At 38.1% G+C, this 13,952-nt stretch overlaps 1 protein-coding gene across 3 annotated transcripts in view; it reads right to left on the bottom strand.

The window, feature by feature from the left end:
* The window catches only part of LOC117340198 (DDB1- and CUL4-associated factor 8-like), a 36,759-nt gene that overhangs the window by 16,552 nt on the left and 6,255 nt on the right, over window positions 1-13,952 (bottom strand). For all 3 annotated transcript variants that reach the window (XR_004535395.1, XM_033901954.1, XM_033901955.1), the window contains exons 3-6: window positions 3,363-3,472; window positions 2,992-3,132; window positions 2,290-2,384; window positions 1,350-1,457 (exon numbers count right to left, since the gene is read on the bottom strand). Coding sequence is in view for 2 of the 3 variants with exons in the window: in XM_033901954.1 (XP_033757845.1) it covers window positions 1,350-1,457; window positions 2,290-2,384; window positions 2,992-3,132; window positions 3,363-3,472 (454 nt within the window). In the remaining variant the exon portion in view is untranslated. The remainder of the gene's footprint in view (window positions 1-1,349; window positions 1,458-2,289; window positions 2,385-2,991; window positions 3,133-3,362; window positions 3,473-13,952) is intronic.

The following is a 13,952-nucleotide window of genomic DNA, read 5'->3' as shown; positions in this document are numbered from 1 at the left end:
CAGGTTTGGGGTATGTAGTGGTCATGACCCCCTACACAGAACTCTGGTTTGGGGTATATTTATACACGATGTAGAGGTCACGACCCCCTACACAGAACTCTGGTTTGGGGTATATTTATACACGATGTAGAGGTCACGACCCCCTACACAGAACTCTGGTTTGGGGTATAGTTACCTGATATAGAGGTCACGACCCCCCTACACAGAACTCAGGTTTGGGGTATAGTTACCTGATATATAGAGGTCACGACCCCCTACACAGAACTCCGGTTTGGGGTATAGTTACCTGATGTAGAGGTCACGACTCCCTACACAGAACTCAGGTTTGGGGTATATATACCTGATATAGAGGTCACGACTCCCTACACAGAACTCTGGTTTGGGGGTATAGTTACCTGATATAGAGGTCACGACCCCCTACACAGAACTCTGGTTTGGGTATAGTTACCTGATGTAGAGGTCACGACCCCCTACACAGAACTCTGGTTTGGGGTATATTTACCTGATGTAGAGGTCACGACCCCCCTACACAGAACTCTGGTTTGGGGTATAGTTACCTGATGTAGAGGTCACGACCCCCTACACAGAACTCTGGTTTGGGGTATATTTACCTGATGTAGTGGTCATGACCCCCTACACAGAACTCTGGTTTGGGGTATAGTTACCTGATATAGAGGTCACGACCCCCCTACACAGAACTCTGGTTTGGGGTATGTAGTGGTCATGACCCCCTACACAGAACTCTGGTTTGGGGTATAGTTACCTGATATAGAGGTCACGACCCGCCTACACAGAACTCTGGTTTGGGGTATGTAGTGGTCATGACCCCCTACACAGAACTCTGGTTTGGGGTATAGTTACCTGATATAGAGGTCACGACCCGCCTACACAGAACTCTGGTTTGGGGTATATTTACCTGATGTAGTGGTCATGACCCCCTACACAGAACTCTGGTTTGGGGTATAGTTACCTGATATAGAGGTCACGACCCCCCTACACAGAACTCTGGTTTGGGGTATATTTACCTGATGTAGAGGTCACGACCCCCTACACAGAACTCTGGTTTGGGGTATAGTTACCTGATGTAGAGGTCACGACCCCCTACACAGATCTCCGTTTTTGGGTATAGTTACCTGATGTAGTGATCACGACCCCCTACCCAGATCTCCGGTTTGGGGTATAGTTACCTGATATAGAGGTCACGACCCCCTACACAGATCTCCGTTTTTGGGTATAGTTACCTGATGTAGTGATCACGACCCCCTACACAGAACTCTGGTTTGGGGTATATTTACCTGATGTAGAGGTCACGACCCCCTACACAGAACTCTGGTTTGGGGTATATTTACCTGATGTAGTGGTCTCGACCCCCTACACAGAACTCCATGGAGTTTGCCGGATTGGAGTGGATGGAATAGAGAGGCACCTTTTTCTCCCCTTCTTTTGTGAGGACAAGCCTTTAAACATATGAAAAAGGTTAAATTACACACCTTTTACATTTGTATGACAATTCCTTATCAGAATTTGTATGAGAGTGCTTTAGAAAAGTCTGATTTTCATTTGGAAATTAGAAATCCTGTTTTCGTCTTTTGATGTTTTAATCCCCCCCACACACACACACACACACAAATACTCAAAGTTAATTGAGTTTATAGTACAAATTTAGTTGAATAATTACATTGCTGAGTGCATCACGGAAAAAGGACAATATATTTCAATATTTCATGACATTTGAAAAACAACTTTTTAGTAATTTTTACCTGATTTTTTTTTGAAATATATTCCAGTATTTGATTTCCCATCTTCAATACAAACAATATTTTCTCTGTGAATCCTACTAGACCCGAAGCATTCTTTATGTACCATCATGACAGAAATCAAAAAGTGGATTAAGTAAAAAGTTCTTTAATAAATGTTTGTCATTCTATAAATATGGAGTTACATGGTATGATGTATGAAATTAATGTAATAGAGTGATAGGGTCTAGTTTCACTATATATACTATGTTGCCTAGGACAATACAAGGAGTATGTTTTATACTAACATGTTTATAATCCTTATGTTCAAGCACAGGGGTCTGTATCTGATTTGTATTTATAGAAAAAAACATTTCTAAGATTTTTTTTCTGTAAATAATTAAATTACCAGATGCAGAAGCCTGTGATAAAAAAAACACAAATATATTTTTTCTTAGCCTGTGATAAAAAAAACCACAAATATATTTTTTCTTAACACCTACAGAAGCCTGTGGTAAAAAAATACACACATATATTTTTTCTTAGCATTTACTTATTTGACTTGTCCTCCCTCAGGTCAATTTCATACACAACTGCATCCTCACCACAACTTAGGAATACATGAGGAGAGTCAAGTTCCAGGGCCAGCTACACAAAAATAATGTTAATATTTAGACTTCACAAGAATAACACATAATTATATGTCCAAACTATAATACAACTATATTCCAGGTTTAGTTAGAATACTTTTGAGAAACTAATAAAGGTAAACACAAAACTATTAATAAAGAAGATTTTAAATGTTACCAGTCCATGACCATACATATCGGTGCCCCATTTTAACATTAAACATCATGGTTACAACATCATGAACCGTCCCTCAGTATAAAAGCGTAATTGGAACAAAAATGCATCTGGACATTTAACAGCTGACTTTTAACTTTCATCTAAATAATGAATGGTCATCAAGGCTCAGTCATTTGCACTCTTTGCTTGACAAAGGAATCATATTATTTTGAAAGATGGCAAACACAGTTTTAATTCTTTTTTCCAAATATTGCAGTAGAATTTTTCTTTTATATTATAAAAATCCCTGCCCCAAGGAAAGGTCTTTCCTTTAATTTGTTAGCCTAGAAAATGACTTATATATATGTTTGAATTTTAACAACATAATTTCCCTACCCCCTGGGAAGCTCTGACCACTGAGCACCCTTACCCCTGGGAAAGCAAATCCCTGCCCCCAGGAATGCCTTACCTTGTGAGCGCCACCTTTGTGTTGTGCTAATTTCTTGGTCTGCTTACATATACCGGTGAGGGACAGCTCAGCTAGTCTCACCTGGCCGTCTCTGGCACAACTCACTACATGGCAGTCGCCACTGAATGGCATGAACTTTGCCTACAAGAAAAACAACATCTGTCCATGTCATAAATATAGTATGACGTTTGTATCATTTAACATATATATATGACACTATTGAGACAGCAAGCTACAATATTTCTCTTTTTAAGAATACTTTTAAGTCATGATCAATCATGATCACAAGTTTCACTTTTGCATGAAACAATACAAAAATAATAAAGGTTATATGCATGTATTATTCTGAATTTCAATTGTATTTAACTTACCTGAAAGACGTTGCTACGATGTCCACTGTCATAAACAAGTGCAGGACGATTTCTTATCCAGTTCCACAGGACGATGTTTAAATCATCGGATCCACTGGCCAGTAATGTTCCTACAAACCATTATGACTATTTACAACATTAACTAACACACACAATCTCACAAAACAACAAAGTTTACATACATATGATTGTTGTCCAAACAATGAATCCAACGCTTTTTTCAGTCATGTATATATATATATCATGTTATCAGATTCAGGGCATGCATTAACCCGAGACCTCGGGTCAATGACGCAGCAAAATTTAATTTGACGCACGACTTTTGCATGCCGTGCGTCAATCTGACGCTTCACATTTTGACCACCACTGTAATTAGTCTATGTGTTGTCCAATACCCAGGCTCAACAAAGGATATATTTGCTATGGTCAGTGACACTAATTAGTAGAATTCCCCTAGGGGTCAATTAAAAGAGCCACTCAACTGTGACTAATCCAACTGTCGCTGCTGATTGTCATATTGGGGTACAGGTGAAGTATCCACTGTACCTACCTGTAGCGGCCGATCTGCACTTTGTTCTAAGCAATCACATTTTAATAATTAAAATAAGTAAGCTATAGTAGATTCCCATCCCAACAAATAAATGTAACATATGTTTGTGATAACTTTCAATCATGTACATAACAAGAATGAGATCGTAAGCAGGCCCAGCATGCCAACACAGGCGGCAGCCATTTTGTTGTTAACCTGAATAACCTTACATGTACATGACCTCTGTAGTGCTTGTGACAGAGTGGGAAGCGTAAATCATTCATCAGGGATCACCACAATTTCAAAATGATGGGTGGAGGAAAATTTTTTGACAATTTTTTCTGAATATGTATTTTTGTGGATGTCATGCAGCCTCGCGGTGCGACGTTTCGAGAAACAACATCAATTATGACATTAAGAATAGAGATTTAATTATGTTGTTTGATTTAGTTCTAAATAAATTTGCATTTTAATCATTTGCTCACTCTATGCCATATATATCGTGTAAATTAAAACAAAATAACAGCTTATACCATTACTTTAAACAAGAGATCCCAGAGGGATCTTGGCGCCCACCATTGAATGATCTTTATAGGTTCCATGTCAGATTGATCTTTTCTCTACTTTTCCCTTCCTCTATGTCTTACTAATCTGTGTAAATTCAGAAACAGCCCTCTAGTACTTTTCAAACAAGGGGAACCTATATATAAAATTTAAGATTTAGCGATAATGGCTGTCTGTTGTTTTCGGATTGGTCCCAAAATGCAACACCAGGGACAAAGGGGAACCTACATATGAAATTTGAGAAAGATCCCTTCAGTACCTTCTGTAAAATAGCGATAACAAACTTCAATTGTCAAAATACAAGATGGCTGCCTGTCAGCCATGTTGTTTTCCTATTGGTCCCAAGATGCAATATGCAGAACTACAGATCAAGGGGAACTTATAAAAATGTTTGAGAAAGATCCCTTCAGTACTTTCTGAAAAATAGCGATAATAAGTTTCAATTGTCAAAATCTAAGATGGCTGCCTGTCGGCCATGTTGTTTTACGATTAGTCTCAAAATGCAATATGCATAACTAGGCACCGAGGGGAACCTAAATATGAAAATTTGAGAAAGATCCCTTCAGTACTTTCTCAGAAATAGCGATAACAAACTTCAATTGTCAAAATCTAAGATGGCTGCCTGTTGGCCATGTTGTTTTCTGATAGGTCTCAAAATGTCATATGCATAACTAGGCACCAAGGGGAACCTATATATGAAATTTGAGAAAGATCCCTTCAGTACTTTCTGAGAAATAGCGATAACAAACTTCAATTGTCAAAATCTAAGATTGCTGCCTGTCGGCCATGTTGTTTTCTGATAGGTCTCAAAATGCAATATGCATAACAAGGCACCAAGGGGAATCTACATATGAAATTTGAGAAAGATCCCTTCAGTACTTTCTCAGAAATAGCGATAACAAACTTCAATTGTCAAAATCCAAGATGGCTGCCTGTCGGCCATGTTGTTTTCCGATTGGTCTCAAAATGCAATATGCATAACTAGGCACCAAGGGGAATCTACATATGAAATTTGAAAAAGATCCCTTCAGTACTTTCTCAGAAATAGCGATAACAAACTTCAATTGTCAAAATCCAAGATGGCTACCTGTCGGCCATGTTGTTTTCCGATAGGTCTCAAAATGCAATATGCATAACTAGGCACCAAGGGAAACCTACATATGAAATTTGAGAAAGATCCCTTCAGTACTTTCTCAGAAATAGCGATAACAAACTTCAATTGTCAAAATTCAAGATGGCTGCCTGTCAGCCATGTTGTTTTCCGATTGATCTCAAAATGCAATATGCATAACTAGGCACCAAGGGGAATCTACATATGAAATTTGAGAAAGATCCCTTCAGTACTTTCTCAGAAATAGTGATAACAAACTTCAATTGTCAAAATCCAAGATGGCTGCCTGTCGGCCATGTTGTTTTCCGATTGGTCTCAAAATGCAATATGCATAACTAGGCACCAAGGGAAACCTACATATGAAATTTGAGAAAGATCCCTTCAGTGCTTTCTCAGAAATAGCGATAACAAACTTCAATTGTCAAAATCCAAGATGGCTGCCTGTCGGCCATGTTGTTTTACGATTGGTCTCAAAATGCAATATGCATAACTAGGCACCAAGGGGAACTCACATATGAAATTTGAGAAAGATCCCTTCAGTACTTTCTCAGAAATAGCGATAACAATCTTCAATTGTCAAAATCCAAGATGGCTGCCTGTCGGCCATGTTGTTTTACGATTGGTCTCAAAATGCAATATGCATAACTAGGCACCAAGGGGAACCCACATATGAAATTTGAGAAAGATCCCTTCAGTACTTTCTGAGGATTAGCGATAACAAGAATTGTTTACGGACGGACGGACGGACGACGGACCACGGACGCAGGGCGATTTGAATAGCCCACCATCTGATGATGGTGGGCTAAAAACTACAAACATACATTCCTCATTTAAACAATCATCAATTTATTTTCACAAAACCATTTCAATCTCAATTCCAACTCGCTGTTCTTTAATATAACATTGAATAAAACAAACTCAAATAGCATCTTTTACTGTTATAAATATGATAAACATTCACACCAAGATCATATTGCATTGTCAAGTATTATAAGTTAAAACATTTCAATTATTAATTTCATAAATTGCACTATAATATTATCAGTGAACATATTAATAGCAACTATTATATCTATGATACAGCATCTACAAATCAAACTCAATGGCAACTTTTACTGGACATAATATAAGAATATATAATGTATTTAAAGCAATGCACAAGCCACAATATAATTTCAATTAAGATATCAATTCAACACAGTCACTATAATTTTCTCCTGAAAATAGTCTTCACTATATCACTGGTAACTGTAAAAGTCTGAATTTTGGCGAAAAATCTGAGTTTTAAAATACATATCTGAATTTCAGCCGAAAAGTCTTAGTTTTTCAGATATACATTTTATATTCAGATAAGTTGGGGGAAACTCGGATAAGTATTATAAAATTCCGATTTGCATGCTGGAATTCAGATATGTTGGGTAAAATTCAGATGTTTTCTTATTTGTGCCCTCGGGCACCCCTTCTTGCCGGCGAGAGCAGCACAGGGTTTCACACCTCCCGCGGAGCCGGGTGTTCATGGCCCACCGGCACCAGCTTACCTTTACCTGTGCTGTTATAAATCATCCGCGTGCGACTCGATCGGTCACCAATATAGACTATCCTACATCGGTCGCTGTAAACTTCAACATTACGGCCGGTAAAGTGTTTTAATTTGTGATTATCTTCGTCTGTTTTTAATGTAATGACCAGTGTCGTTGTTCCGTGTGTTGCGTGTGTTTGATACTTTTCTACCTCCGATAACAAAAGATCTGACTGCACGGTGATGCAATCGGAACGACGACGTTTTGTACAAGGGCATATCACAATCGACAACCAATATCTCTTATTTCCAATTGGTATCTAAGCTTAATTAAAATGATATTCTCAATAAATCTGTTCACCTGTTGTTATCTGTTGAAACAGTCGGTTCGTAACGTAAGTAGCCGCTCATATGTAGAGTCTACAGTAGACTACTGTGCAGTGCGTAATTAACAAGGGCCCAATGGGCCCAAATCGCTCACCTGCAATGCAGTGATCTTTTCATATATGGATCCTGCAGTTATTTGAAAGCATGCTACAGGACCAATATAATGTCTCTCTGCACTTTGGCTTTTCTCTAAAAGTCATTTAAAGATTTAAGCATACTTGATCGACGTGACCTTGAATGAAGGTCAAGGTCATTCATTTGAACAAACTTGGTAGCCCTTCACCCCAGCATGCTACAGACCCAATATCAACTCCCTGGGACTGTTGGTTATTGAGAAGAAGTCGTTTGAAGATTTTAGCCTTTTTGACCCCTGTGACCTTGAATGAAGGTCAAGGTCATTCATTTGAACAAACTTGGTAGCCCTTCACCCCAGCATGCTACAGGCCAAATATTAGGTCTCTGGGACTCTTGGTTATTGAGAAGAAGTCGTTTAAAGATTTTAGCCTTTTTGACTCCTGTGACCTTGAATGAAAGTCAAGGTCATTCATTTGAACAAACTTGGTAGCCCTTCACCCCAGCATGCTACAGACCCAATATCAACTCCCTGGGACTCTTGGTTATTGAGAAGAAGTTGTTTAAAGATTTTAGCCTTTTTGACCCCTGTGACCTTGAATGAAGGTCAAGGTCATTCATTTGAACAAAATTGGTAGCCCTTTACCGCAGAATGCTACAGACCCAATATCAACTCCCTGAGACTCTTGGTTATTGAGAAGAAGTCGTTTAAAGATTTTAGCCTTTTTGACTCCTGTGACCTTGAATGAAAGTCAAGGTCATTCATTTGAACAAACTTGGGAGCCCTTCACCCCAGCATGCTACAGGCCAAATATTAGGCCTCTGGGACTCTTGGTTATTGAGAAGAAGTCGTTTAAACATTTTAGCCTTTTTGACTCCTGTGACCTTGAATGACGGTCAAGGTCATTCATTTGAACAAACTTGGTAGCCCTTCACCCCAGCATGCTACAGACCCAATATCAACTCCCTGGGACTCTTGGTTATTGAGAAGAAGTCGTTTAAAGATTTTAGCCTTTTTGACCCCTGTGACCTTGAATGAAAGTCAAGGTCATTCATTTGAACAAACTTGGTAGCCCTTCACCCGAGCATGCTACAGACCCAATATCAACTCCCTGGGACTCTTGGTTATTGAGAAGAAGTCGTTTAAAGATTTTAGCCTTTTTGACTCCTGTGACCTTGAATGAAAGTCAAGGTCATTCATTTGAACAAACTTGGTAGCCCTTCACCCCAGCATGCTACAGACCCAATATCAAGTCCCTGGGACTCTTGGTTATTGAGAAGAAGTTGTTTAAAGATTTTAGCCTTTTTGACTCCTGTGACCTTGAATGAAGGTCAAGGTCATTCATTTGAACAAACTTGGTAGCCCTTCACCCCAGCATGCTACAGACCCAATATCAAGTCCCTGGGTCTTTTGGCTATTTAGAAGAAGTCGTCTAATTTTTTTTTAGCCTTTTTGACTCCTGTGACCTTGAATGAAAGTCAAGGTCATTCATTTGAACAAACTTGGTAGCCCTTTACCTCAGCATGCTACAGACCCAATATCAACTCCCTGGGACTGTTGGTTGTTGAGAAGAAGTCGTTTGAAGATTTTAGCCTTTTTGACTCCTGTGACCTTGAATGAAGGTCAAGGTCATTCATTTGAACAAACTTGGTAGCCCTTCACCCCAGCATGCTACAGGCCCAATATTAGGTCTCTAGGCCTTTTGGTTATTGAGAAGAAGTTGCTTGAATGGAAAGTTGACGCCGGACGGACGGCCGGACGGCCGGACGGACGACGGACGGACGACGGACGCCGCGCCACGGCATAAGCTCACTTGCCCTTCGGGCAGGTGAGCTAATAAAAATCGTGTGTTGATACCGATATTCACACTGTTATAGACCTAATATTAACTATATATGCGCTGATCAGCATACATTTAACGTAAAAAACGGACCCAAACCCACATTGTATCTATATTTTTGTGTGTATTTTTCACCCGTTCGATAGCTTGTTGTCACATGACTAGTTATACGTCTGGACGAACACAGCGCCAGCAGGCGGTCTATTTTAAGACCGATCAAAAGGCATACTTACGCAGTGTGTCGCCGTAAGTGTCGTGTTCTCTTTGACATTTTCATAATTGTCTTAGGGAGCAGGTTCGTTATATCATAATTGTGTTTACGTTAATATAACACTATTGCCATTTTCTTGTTTCAGGTGTCCGAGAACTGAAAACATCAAACCAACTTTCTTACCAGTTCCCTTTCCTGTATCTAGCCCTGGCGATTCTGACTATCTTTGTTCAGTTCAAACACGCTCTTAGAATTTGATCATTTTTAAATAATTTGATATGTGCATCGTGTAAAATTTTGACAAATTTCTTGATATACTGGGACGTATATTCTAAATAAATGGTATACGTAAATATTATACCGACACATATAATGTATCATGCTAATTTTCTGAATAGAACTTGCATGTGTATCGTTTATCGTAATGTTAATACTTTTGTGAAATGTAACAGGACCGGATGTATTGTTCATCAGGATAACTTTCTATCAATAATGGGCCGTATTTTACCATATTGGGTCACATTTTGATAATTCATTAAGCAGAACAGGACGAAGCGCACAGCGTACGACTATTGGATTATTTCTCTTATATATTTATATAACAGGATATGTGTTGCATAACATTTTGACAATTTTCTTCATATACAACAATTTGATAAAGCTCCACATGCTAACGATGTAATGTAATTGGTCTCTAGGCAAATATAAAGGAATGAAAACCAAAAGATTATTTTATGTAATGATTCGTCGATGCACAGGACTTAGAATATGCCGGTCAAGCTGATGTCCATCAGAATATGCCGGTCAAGCTGATGTCCATCTTCCTCAAAACCATTCTTGAAGTGGAAATATTTATCAATTGATGACCAGCAAGAGGGCATCTTCGTCATTTCGTCAGCTGAAAGACCGTAAGGTCGTAATACAGCGGACGTAACACCTGTTAAGTAAGTAAGTAGAACGAGTGGAAGCAGTCAATGCAAATTCTGGCAACTTGCAACCACATTACTGTATGATATCGACTGCACATGCATCATTTAAACCAGCTATTTGACAACTTCGTTAAAGCTGAAATAAATGCATCTTCCAAATCCGAAAATAATTAAGGAACGACTTAACCAAATGTTGGTATTTTTTTGTGAGTAGAGTAAACCACATCTGTATAGATTTACGGATACGAGTCGGAATGGGTACGTGTCGTCTGATAAATTAGTCGTATGGGATTTGAATATACAATAGGTTTTTGAATGCCTTTATTTATCACTGTTAGTTGTTACGTCAGTTGTTCCACGGACTTTTGATTAGATACGTGTCCGTAATAGAACATAAAACAGAAACACAAATTAACTTACCGAACTTGTTGAATTATTATAGTGTTCCCTTTTGCAAGTATTATATGATCGATGTCGCAAATGTCCACCTTTTTATTAGTGTGAAGGGCTTTCGTCCTAGGGGCTAATGTCCCGGGGGCTAATGTCAAGAGCGGGCTTTGTCCGTACCCCGTTTGTGTACATAGCAGGGAGCGGTAAAACGGCTGTAAAACGTCAACATTGAATCGTCTGATATAGGTGAAAATATCCCGTTTCACAAATGATGTAAAACTAACAAAAATATGTTATTTTCGTGGTTATATAAATAACTTGCTGCAGTTACGAAAGCGCCAACGCTATCAAAAATTACATTTACATCAGGTCAGAAAAGAATGTCTACCGGACGTACCTGACACCTGCACATGGAAAAGAAAAGGTTAGAATTATTACTTCAATGCATGTGCTCATGTGTACACATACTTTTTAACATGTAATTACATAATCATAAATACATGAAACTTTGATGTAACGAATATAAAAATACACTCTCCAATCATCGTTGTTTATCAGCCGTTCCACGGTTGAACCTGTATATATATGATTTTGTGAATTATGTTAAATAATATGTCTGTGCTCTAAACTGATGAGCTAATTCGCTCAAAGTCCTAAAGAACTTGAACTGGATGTACCTGACACCTGCACATGGCTAATGTGGCCACCCGTGGATAGCGCTTTGACAGGTAGGTAGAGTACCTTTCTAAAGGACGCCTCAAGTCCGTTTGATCTGATTCGAGTACAGGTAAGGGACATAGCTTGGAGCAATCAGATAATCAAGATGCTTATTGATTAAACACAGCAGTTGTTATTGATGATACGCAGGTGAGTTAAGCAGCTCGATATCAGCATCTCGTTTTCTTCTTATGTAACATTGATCAAAATATATAATCCACACATGCATATACATGACCCCTCCCCGGGTCCTAGATTTCGTTTGTCGATAATTAACAGTCGATTCAATTTACGTCAAAACATACTATTGTCAGTCAGGAGTATGGAATTTGCCACCCGACATTGTCACTTCTAACCGCTGGCCTCAGGTTTGGCGGAGTTTTGTGGGGACTGTGGAGAAAAACAGAAACGTTTGCTTCATAGCAAACTTTTTATTTGGCTATTTAGTTATATCATTTGTACACCACCTAAGATGTTTTCTAATTAATTACAAATTACAATAGGCGAATTAATAATCGACCATGTTTTATGTCTATATGTCATCGTTTATAATTTTAATTTTGTCAAGACAGAGACGCGTTATCTGATATTCACGTCTCGGGTCCAGGTAAATTCGTGCAAAATACTAGTCTTCATACACGCACTCTTTCTTATTCCATCACTGTCCTTAAAAAAAAAAAAAAAATAATACTACATACTGTTTAATCACTTAACAGTTCGCATTTATCTTAAGTATTTATCTCGGTTAAATACTTACTGTAGATTATCGTAACGAATGTTTGATCAAAGTATTACAATGGGTCCTTGCTATGGGAATCCACGATACATCCTTAATTTGTACCGGTTTGGATATCAGTCGTCAATCCATAATTCGTTTTACCAATTTTGCGAACTTTATTGTTAAGGTGAGGAGTTTTCATAAGCAAAACGTTCATGTACTAGATCATTGTTTCAAATATGGTGTGGTCACTGCCCTAGTCAGTTACAATACACAACCTCTGCTAGTCCAGATGACACTGATTACAGGTCAATTATCTTGTTCACTGGACCGTGGAGAAGTCGGCGTGCCATCGACAATGTCGCAGTGTCGAGTTCTACAATAATATAAATATAGGGACAATTGTATAGGCAGGAACTCATTACACACCCATGACATAGGAATGCATATTTAAACAAATTTCAAGACCATGAGCTGTGACAAGACTACTATATTCTGTATGTATCCTGGAATCCTTCATACTGTGTTGCTTTTGGAAATGAATTGAATTACGTAATATCCTATCTCGAAGGTAAAATACAGAAGAGTCCTTGTTGAGCTACGGGGAGAAATGGGTACTTGCTGTGGCGACATCCCGTAGGGAATGGAGACCCATATTTTATCGACTATAAAAAGGTGGACAGTATCCCAGGGTTAAGATGAAATGTTCGTTCATGTATTGTATGAATAAAAAGATAATCTACACGTAACGTTTCGGATTTTATTAGAAGATTTGATATCGATAAAATGATTCCGGCTATGATTTTATGAGTTTAACTTTATGAGGGTCGGGAGTAAAACACGTAAAATGAAAGCAAAATGATGCTTATAAATCCAGATACATTTAGAAAATTATATAAACAAAAACGTTTAACAATTTATACGTCCCATTCTATTTAGAAAATTATAAAAAAAAAAAAAAAAAAAAACGTTACACAATGTATACGTCCCAATCTATTTAGAAAATTATCAAAATGTTGCAGGATATATGGCACACCATTTACGTCTGTCCAATTATCTTAAGAAAATGATCAAATTTTCACCACTCTCTACCCTCGATTATATTAAAAATACAAAAACATAACAAACAAACAAAAAACGCCCCGCTATAAATCACGAAGAATTATCAAAATGTTGCCGATATATATTCGTACCGATACATTAAGAAACTTTGATGCTCGAGTTCTATTCAGAACATCATCAAAATGTTACACGATATATACGTGCGATTCAGAAAATTATCGAAATATTTTTCCACGATCTAAAATATATATTTAAATGTGTATCTCTGTTGTATTCGGCAAAGTATAAAACATATTGTACGACATACATGTCGTGAAATGAGTTCTGATATGCCCCATTATTTTATAAGCAGAGACGTATATAAAGGTCACATGTATGCGATATATACGTCTACGTATTTAGGAAATTATTAAAATGCTACAGGGTAAATATGTCAAATAATGTTAACGGATAAAGGTATACAGTATATATCAAAGTCAATAAATAGCAAGCATGGTTCAGGCCAGGCACAAAGAAGAAAACTGCAACTGGTTAGAAAGT

The sequence above is a fragment of the Pecten maximus genome, chromosome 13 (assembly GCF_902652985.1).
Source record: "Pecten maximus chromosome 13, xPecMax1.1, whole genome shotgun sequence".
Classification (NCBI taxonomy): domain Eukaryota; kingdom Metazoa; phylum Mollusca; class Bivalvia; order Pectinida; family Pectinidae; genus Pecten; species Pecten maximus.
The sequence above is the reverse complement of the archived record's forward strand: the minus strand, read 5'-3'. Positions and strand labels throughout refer to the sequence as shown.